This window comes from Aquarana catesbeiana, linkage group LG03 (assembly GCF_042186555.1).
Source record: "Aquarana catesbeiana isolate 2022-GZ linkage group LG03, ASM4218655v1, whole genome shotgun sequence".
NCBI classification, from domain to species: domain Eukaryota; kingdom Metazoa; phylum Chordata; class Amphibia; order Anura; family Ranidae; genus Aquarana; species Aquarana catesbeiana.
The window spans coordinates 545,780,692-545,801,537 of NC_133326.1; the positions used below are offsets into that span (position 1 = coordinate 545,780,692).

The 20,846-nt window shown below is 47.0% G+C and overlaps 1 protein-coding gene across 1 annotated transcript; it reads left to right on the plus strand.

Annotated features, from left to right (window-relative positions):
- Positions 1-1,881: 1,881 nt before the first annotated feature.
- Positions 1,882-19,968, plus strand: LOC141132738 (uncharacterized). The gene is made up of 3 exons (XM_073621509.1): positions 1,882-2,932; positions 18,383-18,473; positions 18,725-19,968. Exons 1-3 carry the CDS (start codon positions 1,922-1,924, stop codon positions 19,621-19,623), a joined length of 2,001 nt encoding a protein of 666 aa, XP_073477610.1. The 5' UTR covers positions 1,882-1,921; the 3' UTR covers positions 19,624-19,968.
- The last annotated feature ends 878 nt before the right edge of the window (positions 19,969-20,846 follow it).

The following is a 20,846-nucleotide window of genomic DNA, read 5'->3' on the forward strand; positions in this document are numbered from 1 at the left end:
AAGTACGAGTGCTGCAGAAGTAGTGGGTTCCCAATTAGGATTGTCGAATTCTGCAGGAAGGACACTATGGGCACGACGGGCCTGTCTTTGTCTTCTTGGTGGCAGCGGGACACTACTTGTGCTTGCTACCTCGCCACCTTGAACTGCACCTATGGGACTCACCACGTCACCACGTGATACTGCAGTGCTGGATATACGACCAGGGTGTACTAGGCCGCTGGTGCTTGCCAATTCACCAGAAGGATGAGCGGCACTAGTACTGGCTCTCTGCTCCATACGAGAGCCCTGCGGTTCTTGCACCTCAACAACAGCAGAAGAAGATCGGGGTCTGGTACGCCTGACCTTGGCAGAGACAACAACTCCGTCGTCAGAGCTTTCTGTCATGGAGCCGCTGTCGTCTACAGGATCATATTCTGAGCCTGAATCTAAAAGATGAGTGACTTCCTCTTCACTATCTGTCATGCTCAGAAACGTGTAGGCCTTTTCACTACTGTACCTTCGATTTGCCATTTTGGGCTGTAAATTTTCTGGTACAGTAGTGAGACTCACAGGTAAAAAAGCTCCTAGGCTGTCAGCAACTGTATCAAACGCTACCAAAAATACTGTTAACGATCGCAGGGATCAGGCCTGACTCTGTGAACGTTGCAGTTATGTGTGTTTAGTGTTTTGTGACAGTGATCGATCGATACTGCACTTGGGTGGGCTGGGCTGGGCAGAGGGGCAAAATGCAGGTGCTAGCAGGTATCTGGGATGATCCTGCTAACATTGCATTTTTGGGAACCCTAAACTGTTGGGGACGCTAGTATAGATCTGATCAGATCAGATATTGATCCGTTCAGATACTATACCACTAAGGGAGGTGTATGCTGCGTGCGTGGGTGGTAGCGCTACTGGCACTATTCTGACGCTGCCTGGGGCTATGCAGACCCTAACTGACCCTAAAACCTAACTGATATCACCCGCCGGGCAATCAGGGGGTTAAACCTTTATTAGGTAATAAACGGCGGGTATAAAAAACAATCTAACCAGCGTCACCCGTAAAACTTATACGGTGATCACTGGTGAAAGGGTTAACTAGGGGGCAATCAGGGGATTAAAACCTTTATTAGGTAGTATATAGGGGTACCTGATGCAATAAAAAGCTGACGGTGAACCTAAAAACCTACCTGACTAAGTAGTGTCACCTGTGACACTAATACGGCGATCAGAAAAAAGATCGCTTAGTGACACTGACGACAGGGGATGAAAGGGTTAACTGGGGGGTGATCAAGGGGTTAAACCTTTATAAGGGGGGGTTAGGGGGTTACCCTAGACCTAAAGGGGCCTACCACTAACTGCCCTACCACTTATAACAGTCACAAATGATACCAAATGCAGTGATCAGTAAAAAAAATAAACACTGCAATCGGTGAAACTGAAACTGGGGATGCAGGGGGTGATCGGGGGGTAATTTGTGTGCCTACGTGTGCTGGTGTCAGTGGTCTGTTGGTGCACTTACTTGGATGTCTTCTCTTCTCGGACGTTGGAACGAAAAGACCGACACGAGGAGAGATGACATCACTTCCTCTGCTTCTGTTTACATTTTCAAAAGGAGAGGAAGCTTCCCATTCGTCAAGAGCGATCGCGAGGGGGTGGCCATGAATCGGTGGCCTCCCCCTCAGCACAGATCGCTGGGAGGCAGAGACGTACAGGTATGCCCATATGCCTGCCCGTGCCATTCTGTCGACGTACATCGTCATGCGGCGGTCAGCAAGTGGTTAAAAGAGTTTACAACCACTTTAATGCATAGGATGCATTAAGGTGAAAAAACACGTAGGTTTACAACCCCTTTAATATTTTAGCAGTCACAGCTTTGCCCAACACCCTACGAGTTCTGAGTGTTGGAGACTTTCACTTTCATTTCTCTCTCCAGCTGGCTGCAATGGCTGCAAGTGTGAGAGCAGAGCTGGAATGTTCCGTCTGTCTAAATACTTTCACCGATCCTGTAAACCTGACATGTGGACACAACTTTTGCCGGGTCTGTATAGATCATGTGCTGGATACACAGCAGGGGCCTAGACGTTATTCCTGTCCTGAATGCAGAGAAGAGTTTGTGAAGCGGCCTGTACTGTACAGGAACATTGCTCTGCGAAAAATACTGGACAATATTCTGTCTACTGATCAGGAGGAGACCAGATACCCCTGCACCTACTGCGTGGACACTCCTGTACCTGCTGTTAAGTCATGTCTGTTGTGTGAAGCTTCTCTTTGTGATAAACACTTGGGAGTCCACAGCAAGTCAACAGAACATGTCTTATGTGACCCCACCACCAACCTGAACAACAGGAAATGCTCTGTCCATAAGAAGATTCTAGACTATTACTGCACTGAGGATTCTACCTGTATCTGTTTTTTGTGCAGGATTGATGGAGCACACCAGGGACACCATGCAGAGATGCTGAATGAGGCCTCTCAAAAAAGGAAGAAAAAACTGAAAAATGTCCTGGAGAAAATGTTAATGATAAGAGAGGAGACAGAGCAGAGAGTCCAGAGACTGCGGGACCATCTGAAGGAATCAGAAGAAAAAGCATATAGTGAAAACGAGAGAGTTACTGCCCTGTTTGGAGAGCTTAGGAGACAGCTGGAAGACCTGGAAAAAAAAGTACTGAGTCAGATCTCTGGGCAGGCAAAAGGGGTCTTGCTTTCAATCAATGATCTGATACAGGATCTGGAAATAAAGAAGGATAAGCTGTCCAGGCAGATGCATCACATTGAGGAACTGTGTAATATGACAGATCCATTGGCTGTCCTACAGGAACCATGCACAGGTGACTTCTGTGAGATCCAGGAGGAAAGTTATAAGCAGAAATGTGATAAACAGCTTCAAGGTGATCTGGACTTTTCTGTGGTCTCACATACAATACACAAAGGTTTAACGACTATAATGACAGAGGTAAATTCATGCTTTTATATACTAGAACAGCCCTCAAAAATTCCACTCACATTTTGCTGTGGGCTGGGAGCGGGGGGGATGGGTGGGGGGTCGAGCAACGCAGGCAGCCTGAGTTATATGGGGGCCATTCTCCCAGCGATCGTAGGGGAAGAGAGAGGAAAGCCGCAGCCCTAGTTGATCAGAGCATGGGGAACATAACAGCAGCTTTCATTTCAATAGCTGTGTGTTCCCCGCCGTGCGCTGTCATATACAGCCCCTCCTCTTTGTCTGGGCACTTTGATAGACAGATCACCCGTCCAATCCTGGAACAGGTGATCTGTCTATCAACGTTCCCCGGACAAGGGGGAGGAGCTGTATATGGCGGCACGCGGCGGGGACCACACACAGTTATCGAAATGAAAGCTGTTATGTTCCCCGTGCTCTGATCAACCAGGCATCGGCTCTCTCTCTTCCCTTGCACAGGTAGGCTACATTGGGGACACAGGTTGCACTGAGGACACAGGCTGCATTGGGGACACAGGCTGCACTTTGGACACAGGCTGCATTAGTGACACAGGCTGCATTAGTGACACAGGCTGCACTGGGGACACAGGCTGCATTAGTGACACAGGCTGCATTAGTGACACAGGCTGCACTGGGGACGCAGGCTGCATTGGTGACACAGGCTGCATTAGTAAAACAGGCTGCACTGGGGGCACAGGCTGCATTGGTGACACAGGCTGCACTGGGGACACAGGCTGCATTAGTGACACAGGCTGTATTAGTGACACAGGCTGCATTGGTGTACACGGGCAGGCTGCATTTTTGGGCACAGATAAAGTTGTTGTTAATATTTATTTTTATAACTTAATTCTGCATAAAACATTTAAGTGTCATTTCATGAGATAATTTATGAGGGCGTGATTAGGGGCGGGGCAGGGTAGGGGTTGGGCAGGGCAACTGGTGGCGAGTAACCCTTGAGGCCTGGCTAGTAGCTCAGGACTTGAAATTTTGAGCCCTGTACTAGAATATTATAATGACAAACCTAAAGTGACTAAACAATATGCTTATTCCCTAAAAACTATTCATACACATCCACTACCTAATGAACCTGTATTCTATTTGTCATGAAATTGTTTCTTGCTATGTTTTTCTGCCTCCTTATAACATTCTTCATGTGCTCCTGAACTTCTTCTTTATCCCCTCACTTCTGTATGAAACAAATAGTGCATGCTCATTGCTCTTCGCACACTACATAGTCCATAGTCCATAGTCCATTTCAAGCCTTAGAAAGAGAGGGTGGCTGCTTTTCTCCATACAGTGGAACTATGGAGAACAAACTTAGTCACCCTCTAACTGGAAGTTGGATCATAGTAGAAAAAAAAGGAATTGTGATATGCGGAGGAGGCTGAGAGCATACTTAAATAAAATATTTTTTTTTATATCTCAATTTTATAAAATTTTTACAAATAAACAATTCAAACATACATTGATGGTATAGCCACACCAGCAAAAAAACATCATATTACTTTATACAAACTATCATAACAAAAACATCAAACAAACAAACAAAAAAAAAAGAAATGGGGGGGAAAAAAAAAAGGATGGCTAGGGCGTACAACGTAAAGACATCTCTTACCAATACCCCAATAGACCTTCTTTTAGATTAAAGTTCCATTTTCCCCCTAATTTCCAGATGATTCCCTAAATGTCCTCCAGGGGGTCCATATCTGACAACATTTTTCATATGTGTCCAATTCATGTGACAGGAGGGCCTCCATCTTCTCCATCTCTCAATTAGGTCCATTTCTACTATCCATTCGTTAACCGAAGGGGCTTGTGTAGTTCGCCAATATCACGGAATAACCAGTCTGGCTGCTATTAACCAATGTCTTAGCAAACCTTGTTTGATATTTTTATATGAATCTGGTAAAATGGATAGCAGAGTAATTTGCGGTGTGTTGGGGATTAACTCCCCTGTAACTGTAGTATACAGCTGCATGATCATATCCCAGAATTGGCGAATTTGAGGACATTCCCACCATATGTGTAAGAGCGAGCCCTTGGCAGAGTGACATCTCCAACATTTATCCGATGTATCTAGGTTTATTCGTTGCATGGTTGTTGGGCATCGATACCAACGAGTGACAAGCTTATAGCTTGTCTCTGGGGCTTTAATTGTCAATGACAATGTGTGCAAGTAAATGACTTCTCCCACTCTTCGGTTCCAAATTGAATATTAAGATCACGTGCCCATTTATTTGTGAATTCTGGGGGCTCAGGGTGATTTTTTAAGATTAGAATCTTGTATATTGCTGATAGAACATGTTTTGGTCTATTACTTTGCAATAGGATGGACTCAAACAAATTTAAGTCTCTATTGAAGGATTGGTTTGGAGAAATAGAAAATAGGAAGGACAATAATTTTTGATATTCCATCCATTGCATAAGTGAAGGCTGGTGCGTTGATATTAGGTTCAATATAGGTGGTAATTTACCCTGACAAAGAATCTGGCTCACTCTTCGGTGAGATTCCTTATTCCATATGAGGAAATGAGTCCAGTCTACTGCAGGTGGGAATTGTGGAATGCCAAATAAAGGTGTCATTGGTCCTATCTGTGAAGAAAGCCCTAGCCTCAAGATCATTTTGGACCACAAGCTCAATAGTTGAGATGTAAGAAAGGGTGGAGAAAAGGACGTGTCTCGTGAGTACCCTGAAACGGTAAATCTAACCAAGGAAGAGCCTGGAGGTCGAACCGATTCAGCCCCTGTTCTATTGATACCCATTGTTTGGTATCTGAGTGATGGAACCAGCTCACTAATCTGGTCAGGACTGCCGCCACATAATAAAAATAGAGATTCGGTGCGCCCGCTCCTCCTTTCGTTTTAGGTAATGTTAGCGTTTTCCAATTTAATCTAGATCTCTTATTGCCCCTGATAAACTTAACAAAAGCGGATTGTAAAGTAGAAAAAAAGGATCTAGGAATAGTAATGCCTTGTACACAAGATAGGGTTTCCCGATGGAAAATGTGTGATAGGACCTTGTTGTCGGAAATTCCGACCGTGTATAGGCTCCATCACACATTTTCCATAGGAATTTCCAACACACAAAGTTTGAGAGCTTGCTATAAAATTTTCCGACAACAAAATCCGTTGTCAGAAATTCCGATCGTGTGTACACAAATCCGATGCACAAAGTGCCACGCATGCTCAGAATAATTTAAGAGACGAAAGCTATTGGCTACTGCCCCGTTTATAGTCCCGACGTACGTATTTTACGTCACCACGTTCAGAACGATCGGATTTACCAACAACTTTGTGTGACCGTGTGTATGCAAGACAAGTTTGAGCCAACATCCGTCGGAAAAAATCCATGGATTTTGTTGTCGGAATGTCCGATCAATGTCCGACCGTGTGTACAGGGCATAACAGGGATATTTTGAAAGAGATACAAAAAGTGCGGTATTATGTCCATTTTCAATATGTTGATCCTCCCAAACCATGAGTATTGGTTTGAATCATATTTTTTTAGATCTTGTAGAGTATGTTGCATTAGGGGAATATAATTTGTGAAGTATAGCTGGGTCAAATCTGATGGAATATTAATTCCTAAGTACTTTAATGCAGAAGAGCAAAATCTGAATGAAAAGTTATTTTTCATCATCATCACTTGATGTGGTAGAAGTGACACATTGAGAATTTCTGATTTCGAAACATTTACCTTGAAACTACTCAGGGCTCCAAAGCGAATAGAATATTTTTTAAACCAGGGTTTAATGTCACTTTAAATAATTTAAATTAGAACTGTGGTCAGGCTTTGGACATTAAACTCTTTGCATATTCTTAACATGCAGTAACAATGCTAAAAACAAGCCCTCACTAATTTCTGTAGCTTAAGGCATCAAGGAGTAATTCATCTGCAACTTTCACAACATTTTCTTTCACTTTAAAGCGGTAGTAAAGTCCACTTTGTGGTTTTTACCTACAGGTAAGCCCAGTGGTAGGCTAGCACATCTGGCACCCAGGGCTGGACATTGTTTTGCACACCCCCAAGAAAAATGGTATGTGGCAATATAGCGTGTAGATGGGTCAGACTGCTGGGGGAATATCTAGGGTGTAGAGGGGCCATAGTGCTGGGGAGGTATTTGAGGTTGAGAATACAGGGGATGTGGAGGTGGTAACAGGATAACAATGGCATGGAGAAACCTGGTGTGTGTGTGTGTGTGTGTGTGTGTGTGTGTGTGTGTGTGGTTGATTGGGCAGAGTTAGGAGTGCTGGATAAGATGTAGAGGGGTTACAATGTTGGGGGTATCTGAGGCCCTGTCAGGCTGGATGGTGCATCATGATTTTTATTTGGGTAGCCATGTCTATACTTGTTACAACTGTCCTGAGCATCATTCTAGCAGATATATTATATGCACAGGACAGCTTTGTTACTTTATGTATGTAGTATTTTCCCACTGTTTCTTTGCTGTACAGAATGATTGTTCATGTAGTTAAAGCGGAGCTCCACCCGAAAGGGGAAGCTCCGCTAGTCTGCCTCCTACCTACTTGATGTCTGTTTAGCTGCGCTGTCTCCATTGTAGGGGCCCCAGAGCATTACTTTGCTCAGGGGCCCATGGTGCTATTAAGACAGCCCTGCTGCCCAGTACATCAAAGAGACAGCCTAGTCTAGTCCAGCAAAGAGACCGCCACAGCCCAGTACATCAAAGAGACAGACTAGTCCAGTACATCAAAGAGACAGCCGCAGCCCCTTCCAGCAAAGAGACAGCCCAGCCCAGTCCAGCAAAGAGACAGCCCAGTCCAGTCCAGCAAAGAGACCGCCCTGCTTAGTCCAGCAAAGAGACCGCCCAGCCCAGCAAAGAAACCGCCCAGCTTAGTCCAGCAAAGAGACTGCCCAGCCCAGTCCACAGACCGCCCAGCCCAGTCCACAGACCACCCAGCCCAGTTCACAGACCACCCAGCCCAGTTCACAGACCACCCAGCCCAGTTCACAGACCTCCCAGCCCAGTCAGAAGACCACACAGCCTAGTTAACAGACCACACAGCCCAGTTCACAGACCACACGGCCCAGTCAGGAGACCACCCTGCCCAGTTCACAGACCACCTGGCCCAGTTCACAGACCACACAGCCCAGTTCACAGACCACCCAGCCCAGTTCACAGACCACTCAGCCCAGTCAGGAGACCACCCAACCCAGTCCACCCCTCCTAGTCCGCAGACCACCCAGCCCAGTCCACAGCACAACCCAGCCCAGCCCAGTCAGGAGACCACCCAGCCCAGTCCACAGCACAACCCAGCCCAGTCCGCAGACAGCCCAGTCCGCAGACCACCCAGCCCAGCCCGCAGACCACCCAGCCCAGTTCACAGACCACGCAGCCCAGTCAGGAGACCATCCAGCCCAGTTCACAGACCACCCAGCCCAGTTCACGGACCACCCAGCCCAATCAAGAGACCACCCAACCCAGTCCACCCAACTTAGTCCATAGACTACCCAGCCCAGTCCACAGCACAACCCAGCCCAGTCCGCAGACCACCCAGCCCAGTCCAAAGACCACCCAGCCCAGCCCGTAGACCACCCAGCCCAGCCTGCAGACCACTCAGCCCAGTCCACAGACCACCCAGCCCAGTTCAGAGACCACACAGACATCCCAGCCCAGTTCAGAGACCGCCCAGCCTTTCAGGAGACCACCCAGTCCACCCATCCCAGTCCGAAAACCACCCAGCCCTGTCTACAGACCACCCAGCCCAGTCCACAGACCACCCAGCCCAGTCCGCAGATCACCCAGCCCACTCCACAGCACAACCCAGCCCAGTCAAGAGACCACCCAGCCCAGTCCACAGCACAACCCAGCCCAGTCAGCAGACCACCCAGCCCAGTCCGCAGACCACCCAGCCCAGTTCACAGACCACACAGCCCAGTCAGAAGACCATCCAGCCCAGTTCACAGACCACCCAGCCCAGTTCACGGACCACACAGACCACCCAGCCCAGTTCACAGACCACCCAGCCCAGTCAGGAGACCACCCAACTCAGTCCACCCAGCTCAGTCCATAGACTACCCAGCCCAGTCAGGAGACCACACAGCACAACCCAGCCCAGTCCACAGACCACCCAGCTCATCCTGCAGACCACCCAGCCTGCAGACTACCCAGCCCAGTCCGCAGACCACCCAGCCCAGTCTGCAGACCACCCAACCCAGTCCACAGCACAACCCAGCCCAGTCCACAGCACAGCCCAGTCAGGAGACCACCTAGTCCAGTCCACAGCACAACCCAGCCCAGTCCACAGATCACCCAGCCCAGTCCGCAGACCACCCAGCCCAGTCCACAGCACCACCCAGTCGAGTCCACAGTACAACTCAGCCCAGGCCACAGACCACACAGCCCAGTTCACAGACCGCCCAACCCAGTCAACAGACCACCCAGCCCACACAGCACAACCCTGTTAGCAGCATTTTGCTCACAGTCACAATAGTAACATACCGGTCCAATTTACATGACATGAGGGAGGCTAGTGAGGTGGAGGACCACCTGGCTACCTACCTATCCACAATCAGATAGTGTGACACGCGGCGCCAAACCGATCTCCCAGACAGCACTGAGAGGCGGAGCAGAGCTGCGGAATACAGATCACTCCACCTCTCGCTCTCACATACTGTAGCCATTCGATCCCTCAGGGCAGTGGCAGCGCGCAGCAGGATACATAGAAGGAGGAGGAGCCGAGGCTACGCAGAATACAGGGGGAGTTCTCTGGTGGAGGTTTCCCTGTGTTTGATCCCTCCGTGGGCAGCAGGGCTGGGGGCAGGCTATACAATTAGGAGGAGAGGAGGGAAATGAATGCTCTGGCAAAGGTGGTGGAATGGCGTTTCGGTGTGTTCCACCAGAAAAAAGCCTTGGTCAAGAGTAAGAAATGTAAAACACAGTGAGGGGAATTTATCAAAGCTGCTGTAGTCAGAATCTGAAACAGCTGTTCATGGCAACCCATCAGCTTCTATCTTCAGCATATTCGGCTTTAAAAATGAAAGCTATGAGCTGATTGGTTACTACGCACAGCTGTTCCAAATTCTGTCTGCTCTAGTTTTGATAAATCCCCTAGGCAGGCTCTGAGACAGGTCCTGCATGCTGTGCCACTTTTTGCTGCATCTGCATCCACCAGAGAGCTTCACCTAAAGAAGTGGGTGCACAGATCCAAATGAAGACACTACATCCCCCAGTCCAGGGCCTCCTCCACCCACCCCCCCAGGTCAGGGCCTCTTCTGCACCCCCCATCCAGTCCAGGGCCTTCTTTGAAGCCTCCCCTTCTCTGGGATGTCTCATGCAGAAAAGACATAGGTTGTCCCTAGGAGGGAGACCTGCATGTCCATTACACTTGATCGAGCAGCAGTGACACCCTGAGAGCAGCGGTTCCCAGTGCAGGTGGGGGCAGAACCCCTGGTGGCGCCCCCCATAGATGCATCACCCGGGGCGGGCGCCCCCCCTAGTTTTGGCCCTGGGTAAGCCTACAGTATAATAAGGCACCATTTAGGAGATATTCACACTTGATGCAACACCACCACCGCATGAGCTCTGAAGGTCTGGCATACCGTGCAGGATCTTCAGAGCACTGTTCCAGAACCAAGGGCTCCCACACGCATTCACGGGAGTGACATCATCGTGGCTCCAGCCACTTACACAGCCGGAGTCCACGAACCCGGAAGGAAGATAGAAGTCCTGTCAGCAGTGACAGCAGGCCACTGGAGGGCTTTGTTCTAAGGTAAGTATTTTGATGCATACTCGCACATTATGCAATTGTCTAACAGGGGAAATGTTTTACAACCTCTTGAAATTGTTTCTTAATAGATCATCTTATTCCTCTGTTCCAACAATAAAATAGAAATCTGGCAGTCCTCTAATCACTAATGTAAACCCACAGTTTGTGCACAGCAAGAAGGGAGAGCAGAGTGCTGAGACCATATAAACAAGGATACAAAGATACTGGTTGTAGATGACTCCATAATTAGAAGGGCAGATAGGGTAATCTGTCACAAAGATCATGATTGCTGAACAGTATAGTTGGTAGACATAGCATGCAGTGAACAAGGGTCAAAATGGTTACTGAATGGGGAGGTGGGCAAAACTGGGGGCAAGGGGGGCTCAGATAGCAGAGAAACTATAGTATAGACTAGAGAAATGGAGGTATGGCTAGAAGGGTTCCATTAGATACAGCACCTCATCCCAAAATATTAATGAATCATTAGGGGAATGAAAGGGGGATTATAGCGGTGCCATAGGAAAATATAGAAGTAGGATATTTAGGGTAAAATTGCAAAAATACTTTATTTAACAAATTTCAGCGCATACAAAAAAGACATAGGTAGATAAAATCATGGATGCAGTTCACACATAAATTGTACAAAATCAAATGCAGTGGAGTAGGCCTGGTGGAGACAGCCTTCAAAACAGAAGCTCAGTTCCTACATGTTTCGCCAAGACATTGGCTTCTTCAGGGAATGATGTGAGCCTGTTGCAACAATGAGGATCTATGCACAGAAATACAAAAAAACAAATAAAAAGCTGAACAAAAGAGAAGACAATTGTGGGAGAACATGTAATAGAGATTGGGATACGTGGCTGGACTATGTCCCAGAGGAGGGTAGCCATATAAAACCCCCACGCACTCAAGAACGTACCTGAAAACCAGACACCCGACATCCCAGCTGGAGGCAGATCAGGCTGCACCGTTTCAATGACTGCAGGGGGCATACAAATGACCTGGCAATCAAATATAATGCTGGTTAAAGATTGTATGTAGGAAAGGGAAAGAGCTAAAAAATATATAACGCACACATTTTACAAATGGGTGGAATAATGTACAGCACATCAAATAGATAGGGCATCAAAGCCGCAGAAACATACAATTTAAAAACAAGTTGTTGTAAAGGGAAACGCCTGGAAAACGTTGGAAGGAAATACTCAGAGTGGGAATGGAAGTTGTAGATGTTTGTCTAGAAAATGTATAATAATAAAAGATTAAGGACAGGTGCTGTTTGACCATTGGGAAAAGGTAATACCATAACTAATATATGGGGTAGGGGTGATAATTAAAAGGAGGGCTTACCTAGAGGACTATTGAGGTAGATGTGAGTGTCAGAGACAGATGCTCTTCACACATATGGGAAATACAAGTTGGGATTAGTCAGTAGCAGGGAGTTGTTGTATCCTGAAATGGGATAAATAGAGACTGAATTAGGGGAGAAGGAGGAAAATAACTAGGATGATGCTGAGGGGTGGAAAACAATTTAAACTTACCATATAACTGTTCCAACAGCTACTGCAGGCGTCCTTTGTGATTATTAATGTCCTTCTGACTAAGAGCACAGTTTAAGAACTTCTAAACCGAGTTCAATAACAAGCCTTTTTCATTTTAACCACTTGACGACCGCAATACATATATATACACGTTGCGGTTTGCAAGTGGTTTACTGGGGTTATGGCAGAAGCTGTCAGCCATAACCCCCGTATTTTTTTTTTTTCAGCCGGCAGCTGGCTTTCTCATGAAAGCTGTCAGAGCGACTCATTAGCCACTGAAACACTTTCTGCAGCGGCAGGAGGTGATGTCTCCACCATTCCGCTGCTGGTCTATGCTTCTCAGGCTTGACATTTTAACCGGAGCACCCAAGAAAAGATCCAATGATGCGGCCAGCTGGTCACTGGTTCCCCCTGGAAAAGAGGTGCTTAAGAGGGGATTTGAGTGCAATTTACAAATCCATCAATGGTGACTGCAATATTGGTAAAACTGTTTAATCTAAAGTCTCTGAAGAAGACATGTGGCCACACAATGAAGTTGTACAAGATTCGGTTCAATCTTAAACTGCTTAAAGGGTTATGTACAGCAGCAAAGATGTAGACCTCCCTTCCACAGTTAACAGCTAAGAGTATACTGTAGATAACTGAAAAAAAAACTAAAAAATTAGTTTCTTGGCAAACACAATATACAGGGATATGGAAACTTGCAGCACTCACACAAAACTTTGAACTGGATGGTTCTGTGTCTTTATTCCATCTTAACAACTATGTAACTTGGAGGACTTTACTCTCTCTGCTAACCCTGAGGATGAGATGCTCCAAAGTACCTGCAGGTATAGAGGTCATTATTTAATTATTTAAATGCCCATAGCCCATGGCTTTTTTTCTGCTGGAACATGGCAAAATTCTGTTCTGTCACCTCCGACACTGGCCATGTGCTCACTGATGTCTACTGTTACTTGTAAACACAGAAGCCTAAGTTCTGTATTTACAAGTGACAGTGCAATGCGCATCTCTCCCACTGAACCTCCCAGGCGCTGCACTCAGAGCCGGAACAAGGGAGGGACAGGTGCCTGGCGCTGTGTTCATGGACAGGAGGTGGGGCATTACATGCTGTGCTGCCGGTGTCCGGATGGAGACCCCTGTGCCTGATGATCCTGTGGCTGCCGCTGGCAAGTGGGAAGAGGTGCAGCCACATGTGACAGTGCACTGTGTTGGTAAAGCCAGAGAGATTTTTTTGTAAAGAGGTAAGCAAGGCATTAGGGGGTTATAGGTGGGCTTGTGCAAAACTGAGGAGAAACAGAGGTGAGAAATAAGGTGCAGAATTAAGGAGCTATATAAGGGGCCTGCAAAGCATAGCTGTTGGGGGGGGGGGGGGGGTTGCAAGGATACACTATAGAAAAAGCTGCAGAGGTGAGTTGTGGACAGGTGTTAGCTATGGCCAGGGGTGCAGAGGTGAGCTGTTAAAGGGGGGAGTATGATGAGATAAGTTGCAGTCATGAAAGAGTGGGGAAGTGCAGAGGGGAGTTGTGGATGGGTGGGAGTGCAGAGGTGAATTGCAAGCAGGAGGTGCAGATGTGAGTTGCGGAAGAGTGGGGGGTGCAGAGGTGAATTACTAACAGGGGGTGCAAAGGTGGGTTGTGGATGGGTGGGGAAGCAGAGGTGAGTTGCAAAAAGGGGGTGCAGATGTGGGTTGTGGATGGGTGGGGGTGCAGAGGTGAGTTGCGGACAGGGGGTGCAGATGTAAGTTGCGGACAGGAGGTGTAGAGGTGTTTTGCAGACAGGGGGTGCATATGTGAATTGCGGACAGGATGTGCAGAGGTGGTTTGTGAATGGGCGAGGGTGCAGAAGTGAGTTGCGGACAAGGGGTGCAGAGATGAGTAGCAGACAGGGGGCGCAGAGGTGAATTGCAGACAGGGTGTACAGATGCGAGTTGCGTAAGAGTGTGGGGGTGCAGAGAAGAATTGTAGACGGGGCGTGCAGATGTGAGTTGCGGACAGGGGGTGCAGAGGTGGGTTGGAGACAGGGGGTGCAGAGGTGGGTTGCAGATGTGAGTTGCGGACAAGGGGGTGCAGATGTGAGTTGCCGAAGGGTGCGGGAGTGCAGAGGTGAGTTGAGGATGGGGATGTATAGTAAGTTGTGGATGGTGGTTGCAAAGATGATTTGTGGCAGGGGGTGCAGAGATCATTTGCGGATACGGGTGCAGAAGTGAGTTGTGGACCAAGGTGCACAGATGAAATTTGGATGGGGTGCAGAAGTGAGCTGCAAACAGCTTTGGACGGGGGCACTGAAGCAAGTTGTGGTTGGGGGTGCAGCAGTGAGTTGTGGATGATGGGTGCACAGATTAGTTGTGGTGGGGGGTACAGAAGTGAGCTGTGAACCAGGGTGCAGACAATGAGTTGTAGACGGGGATGCAGAGGTGAGTTGTAGATGGTGAGGTACAGAAGTGAGCTTAGGAAGGGGGCAGAGGTTTATACTGCCCCTTTAAGACCCGCCCACTGTGCAATTTGGCCATACCTATAACGCTGCGCACACAGTGCACCACATCGGGGGGAGAGGGCATGGGGGGGGTGAGTTCCTGCACCTATTCTTTGAGGAAAAAGAAGTGAGCTGCCATCTAAATAAAGCAAGGCCTGTGGATGTGGTGTATCTGGATTTTGCAAAGGCATTCGATACAATCTCCCTATAAATGCTTAATTTACAAACTGGGGTCTGTAGGCATAGACCATAGGGTTTGTACATGGATAGAAAACTGGTTACAGGAGTGTGCCCAAAGGATGGTGATAAATAGCGTATACTCACACTGGTCTGGAGTGGTAAGTGGGGTACCCTGGGGCTCTGTCCTGGGACCAATTCTGTTTATATCAATCCCTATATCATCTATAAATTAATTAAAGAGCTCAATTCCAGTGTTTGCTGACGATACAAAGCTAAGTAGGGCAATATATTCACAGCAGGATCTAGACCAGGGTGCCCAACCACTGGCCCGCGGCGCCCTCTGATGTGGCCCGCCATGCCTTGCTTTGAGATGGCGGGTCGGCAAGCCCAGATCGCTGGTTCCTGACCCGCCATCTCCGAGCATTAGTGCGAAGAACGGAGCCGCCGCTAGAGGAAGCAGAGCCGATGCTTCCTGTATAGCGCCGGCTCCTTCACAGGCGGAGTGATACCAAATGTACTCCGCCTGTGACAGGAAGCATCGGCTCTGCTCTCTACTGCAGCTGCATGCTTCTGTCACAATTATACTCGGGGATGGTGGGTCGGGACACAGGAACCCGCGATCTGGGACAGCAGCCACCAGTATCAGTACCAGCCACCAGTATCAGTACCAGTACCAGCCAGCAGTACCAGTACCAACCAACAGTACCAACCAGCAGTACCAGTACCAGCCAGCAGTACCAACCAACAGTACCAGTACCAACCACCAGTACCAACCAGTAGTACCAGTACCAGCCAGCAGTACCAGTACCAACCAGCAGTACCAGTTCCAGCCAGAAGTACCAGTTCCAACCAGCATTACCAGTACCAGACAGCAGTACCAACAGTACCAGTACCAGCCAGTAGTACCAGTACCCGCCAGAAGTACCCGCCAGCAGTAGCAGTACCCACCATCCGTACCAGTCATCAGTACCAGCCAGCAGTATAAACCAGCAGTACCAGTACCAGCCAGCAGTACCCGCTAGCAGTGCCAGTATCAGCCAGCAGTACCAATACCAGCCAGCAGTACCAATGCCCGCCAGCAATACCAGTCATCAGTACCAGCCAGCAGTACCAGTACCCACCAGCAGTACTAGCCAGCAGTACCAGTCAACAGTACCCACCAGCAGTACCAGTACCAGCCAGCAGTACCAGTACCCGCCAGCAATACTAGCCAGCAGTATCAGTCAGTAGTAACAGTACCAGCCAGCATTACCAGTACCCTCCAGCAGTACCAGCACCTGTCAGCAGTACCCACCGGCAGTACCAGCCAGCAGTACTAGCTAGCTGCAGGAGTCCTGAGGAAGAAGTGAAGATTGAGGTCAGTTGAGAAGCAGGTAAACTGCTGTGCATCAGTGTGAAAGCAGCCTTAGGCTCCTTTCACATGATTGGTCCGATCGGGTCCACCTGTCTGTTTTTCAGGTGGACTCAAACGGACTCTCCATTCACCTCTATAGAGCGGCAGATGTAAACGGACTCGTGTCCGTTTACACTCGCCTATCTGCAATCCGATCTCCTTAAAAAAAAACAGAAGGGGATCTGTCCCCTTCTGTCTGGGCGGATCGGAGGGCTCTTAAGGTAGAGCGGGTTGCTTGTGTGTCTGCTCTACACATGCAGAGTGGACACTGCCATCCCCCCTTTATGCTCATTGTGGCCCAAGCCAATAAAGTGGCCCTTGCTCCTCAAACGGTTGGGCACCCCTGATCTAGACACTTTAAGAAAACTTCAATTAAATTAACGGGTGGGCAACTACATGGCAAATGAGGGTTAATGTTAAAAAATGTAAAGTAATGCATCTAGGGGTTAAAAATTGGAACACAAGTTACTCACTAGGGCGAGAACCTCTGGGGGAATCCAGGATGGAAAAGATCTGGGGGTCCTAGTAGATGACAGACTACAACAACGGCATGCAAAATTAAGCTGCAGCAAGCAAGGCAAGCAGAATATTAGCATGCATAAAAAAGGGAATATACTCCAGAGATAAAACTATATTCCTGACAATTTATAAAACTCTGGTGCAGCCATATCTGAAGTATGCTGTCCAGTTCTGCTCACCAATCTTCAGGAAGGATGTGCTAGAACTGGAGGGGGTCCAGAGAAGGGCAACAAAGTTAATAAGGGGACTGGAGGTCCTCAATAATGAGGAACGACTACAAACATTAAACTTATTCTCCCTGGAGAAGAGACACTTGAGTGGAGATATGATTGTGATTAGGGTTGACCCGATACCAATACTAGTATCATTTACCAGCTCCTTCCTTTTCCGAATGAACAGAGTCAGTGATCACTGACTCTGTCCATTCATAACTAAGCATCGTAAATTGTGTTTACGATGCTTAAGTTTATGAATGGAGAGGAGCCTCTGTTGCTTCTTCATTCAGTTTCAGTGCAGCTGAGGCTACAGAGAAAAGGACTGGGGAATCTGTGTCCTAAATTGTAAATTGTAAAAATAATTAAAAAAATTAAAAACACACAGACACCGTCCATCCCCCCCCCCCCCCCAAAAAAAAAAACTACTGACACAGTCCACACATCATCAGTGCTGCATATTAGTGCAACGGTCACATGACATTTAAAAAAGTATTGGTAATCGGTATCGGCGAATACTTGAAAAAAAGTATCGGCACTTGTACTCTGTCTTAAAAAATTGGTATCGGGACACCCCTAATTGTGATATACAAATACCTCAATGATGATTCTAGCATAGGGAATAAGCTATTCACAGGGAGAATAAGAAAACACGGGGCCACTCAATGACAATGGAGAAACGGTCTAACCTTAGACTGCATAGGGGGTTTTTCACTGTCAGGGCCGTAAACATGTGGAACTCATATCCACAATTGGTGGTGTCAGCGGGAAGTATTGGCAGCTTCTACAAACTCTTAGAAGGTTATCTTAGCGAGCACAGTATACAGGGGTATGGAAAATTATTTTTGACTTGAACACACACAGGTTGCACTGGATGGACTGGTGTTTTTATTCAACCTTACCAAATATGTAAATTATCTTTGGAAGTGCTTGTATCAGTGGAAACTGTATGCTTTCATATACAATAGCTTGAAGTTATATAACTGGATGTGAATGCGACTCATAATAACTTTCAGAACAGAAACTACAGTGAGATTTCAGTGTACTGAGTTCTGCTCCTGAGGGTGATATTACAGGCATGTGGATGTTGGAGACCACATAACTGGAGAGCTGTGATATGCCATTGCAATATAGACAAGGGAGAACAGCAGTCAGTAACCCTATATAGTAATAAGTTCATCCTGGGGTATGCAGAATAATTAGCATTCAATGATATGTGATAAAAAATTAACCCAGACTGCTAACATATTGAGGAAGGGGAATCTATCTATCTATCTATCTATCTATCTATCTATCTATCTATCTATCTATCTATCTATCTATCTATCTATCTATCTACTTCTATATATATCTCATTATCTACTGTGTATATATATATATCTATATTTTGTATGTACTGTAGGTAGCAAAAATGATGCCAGTCTTCACTCCACTTGCCATGTCTTCAGCCTTGCCATGGGAGAAGGTGATAGAAACTTGGGATGACCACACAGGTAACATTATTGAGGGCAAATCACACATTGCAACCTCATTTTACTTCTCTTCTTTAGCTTTTTTATTGATTTATCTATTTATTGACCCAGGCCTTCACTATTTTATCTGTTTAGGGCTGAAAGCTTTCTGTTCTCCCCCAACAAATTTTTGCACAACAAAATAATAAAATACAACACTAAATGAGGCCTAATTACTTGTTATTTGTATTATTTATATTTAATATTATTTCTTTGTATTCATTTCTGCCCAGAATTAGCAGGTGCACTCTCAAGGGAACTGCCAGTCCAGTCTCAACATCAGCTCCACTCTCACAGCATAATGGAGGAGACAATCTGCTCTGAGCAGCCTATGCAAGAGGTAGAAGAGAATGAATCTTCTTCTGAGGAGTCCCAGGGAGGAAAGATATTTAGAAAAGCGAGACTCCGAAGGGAGGTTAATGAGGAGGATGCGGAGGAGGACAAGTCTGAAGAAGAGGATGCTAAGGAGAAGTTTGAGGGAGAGGATGCTGAGGAGGACGAATATGAGGAACAGGATGCTGAGGAGGACGAGTCTGAAAAAGAGGATGCTGAGGTGGAGGCGTTTGAGGAAGAGGATGCTGAGGAGGATGAGTCTGAAGAAGAGGATGCTGAGGAGGAGGAGTTTGAGGAAGACAATGCTGAGGAGGATGAGTCTGAAAAAGAGTATGCTGAGGTGGAGGCGTTTGAGGAAGAGGATGCTGAGGAGGATGAGTCTGAAGAAGAGGATGCTGAGACAGAGGAGTCTGAAGAAGATGCTGAGGAGGAGGAGTTTGAGGAAGAAGATGCTGAGGAGGACGAGTTTGAGGAACAGAATGCTGAGGAGAACAGGTTTGAGGAAGAGGATGCTGAGGAGGACGAGTCTGAAGAAGAGGATGCTGAGGAGGAGTTTGAGGAAAAGGTTGCTATGGAGGATGAATCGGAGGAAAAGGATGCTGAGGAGGAGGAGTCTGAGGAGGAGGATGCAAAGGGGAAGAAGTCAGGAGAAGACAATGCTGAGGAGGAGGAGGAGTCTGATGATACAGAGGAGGAGTCTGAGGAAGAGGATGCTGAGGAAGAGGGATCTGAAGATGCAGAGGAGGAGGAGTCTGAGGAAGAGGGTACAGAGGAGGACTCTTCTTCCGAGGATTCTTAGGAAGAAATGACAGGAAAAGAGTCTGGAGGAGCAGGCAATCTCCAAAAAAAAAAATCACTGAAGGAAATAAAAGGAGTAAAGGTATAATAGCCAGCTAGAAAAAAAATGCTCTGTTGGATCCACGTATTTCAGATAAGTTGATATCAGAAATTAAGAAACAGTGCTCATACATTTACGTTTGCTGAAAATTACAGGAGGGCTTATCAGAATCTGATATGACATAAACACTAAATTTCAGAAAGGCTAACTTTGATAAGCTCTGCTCCTTACAGTATGATACTAAATAGTTCTCCTCAAAGTACACTGAAAAAGAGAAAAAGAATACAGAGGCACCTTTAAGTGCAGACTGTTGTACATTTATTCAAAACAAAGGGTGTAAGATCAACTCACATTTAGTAAGATAAAATAGGCACCTAATTTGTCCATCGCATCATTAGTCCATCTACAGGATTCGCACTGTAGATGTTAGAACCGCTTCTCGGCTGGATCCAGAAGCTGTATGAGGATAGGAGCCAGGGGAGAAAGCTGGAAAGCTTGTGGAGCGCAGCCCGAGCACGATGGTGTCACCCAGCCGGCTTCGGGATCCTGCTGAGCGGCAGGTCCAACATCTACAGTGCGAGTGCTGATCTTCATCCCACTGGAGATGGACTAATCATGTGCCTATTTTATCTTACCTAATGTGAGTTGATCTTACACCCTTTGTTTTGAATAAATGTACAACAGTCTGCACTCAGAGGCGCCTCTGTATTCTTTTTCTCTTTTACATGCTTTCTGGAGACAGCTTCTGCTCCCCACAAGAGGCCTGCCTTGTTCTGCTGACATTCCTGTGCTCCTGTAACTCCATTTCTGGATGGACTTGTTTTTTTTGCTTTTATGCTTTTTTAACTTTATCCAAAATCCACTGGACTCTGCATATACAGGCGGTCCCCTAGTTACAAACATCCGACTTAAAAACAAATCCTACTTACAAATGGAGAGAGACATCAGGAAGTGAGAGGAAATCTACCCCTAGGGAGGGAAATTCTCTCCTGTAAGAGTTATTATGGGAAAAAGGTGTCTCCACTAAAGCTTTATCACGAGTCCATGTTTCCACAACAACCCAACATTTTCAAAATCCAATTGTCATTGGGACAGAAAGTGAGGTGAAATCTTCTGAACGGGGCATAGACAGCAAAACAAATGTTACAGGGGTGTTAACCCTTCCCTATGCTATCCAAAAAGCA

What these genes read in the sequence shown, in the direction of transcription:
- LOC141132738 (XM_073621509.1), top strand. Translation starts at nt 1,922, where the DNA reads ATGGCTGCAAGTGTGAGAGCAGAGCTGGAATGTTCCGTCTGTCTAAAT. An exon ending in TAACGACTATAATGACAGAG is followed by an intron (nt 2,933 to 18,382) that starts GTAAATTCATGC and finishes TATGTACTGTAG; the next exon opens with GTAGCAAAAATGATGCCAGT. An exon ending in AACTTGGGATGACCACACAG is followed by an intron (nt 18,474 to 18,724) that starts GTAACATTATTG and finishes ATTTCTGCCCAG; the next exon opens with AATTAGCAGGTGCACTCTCA.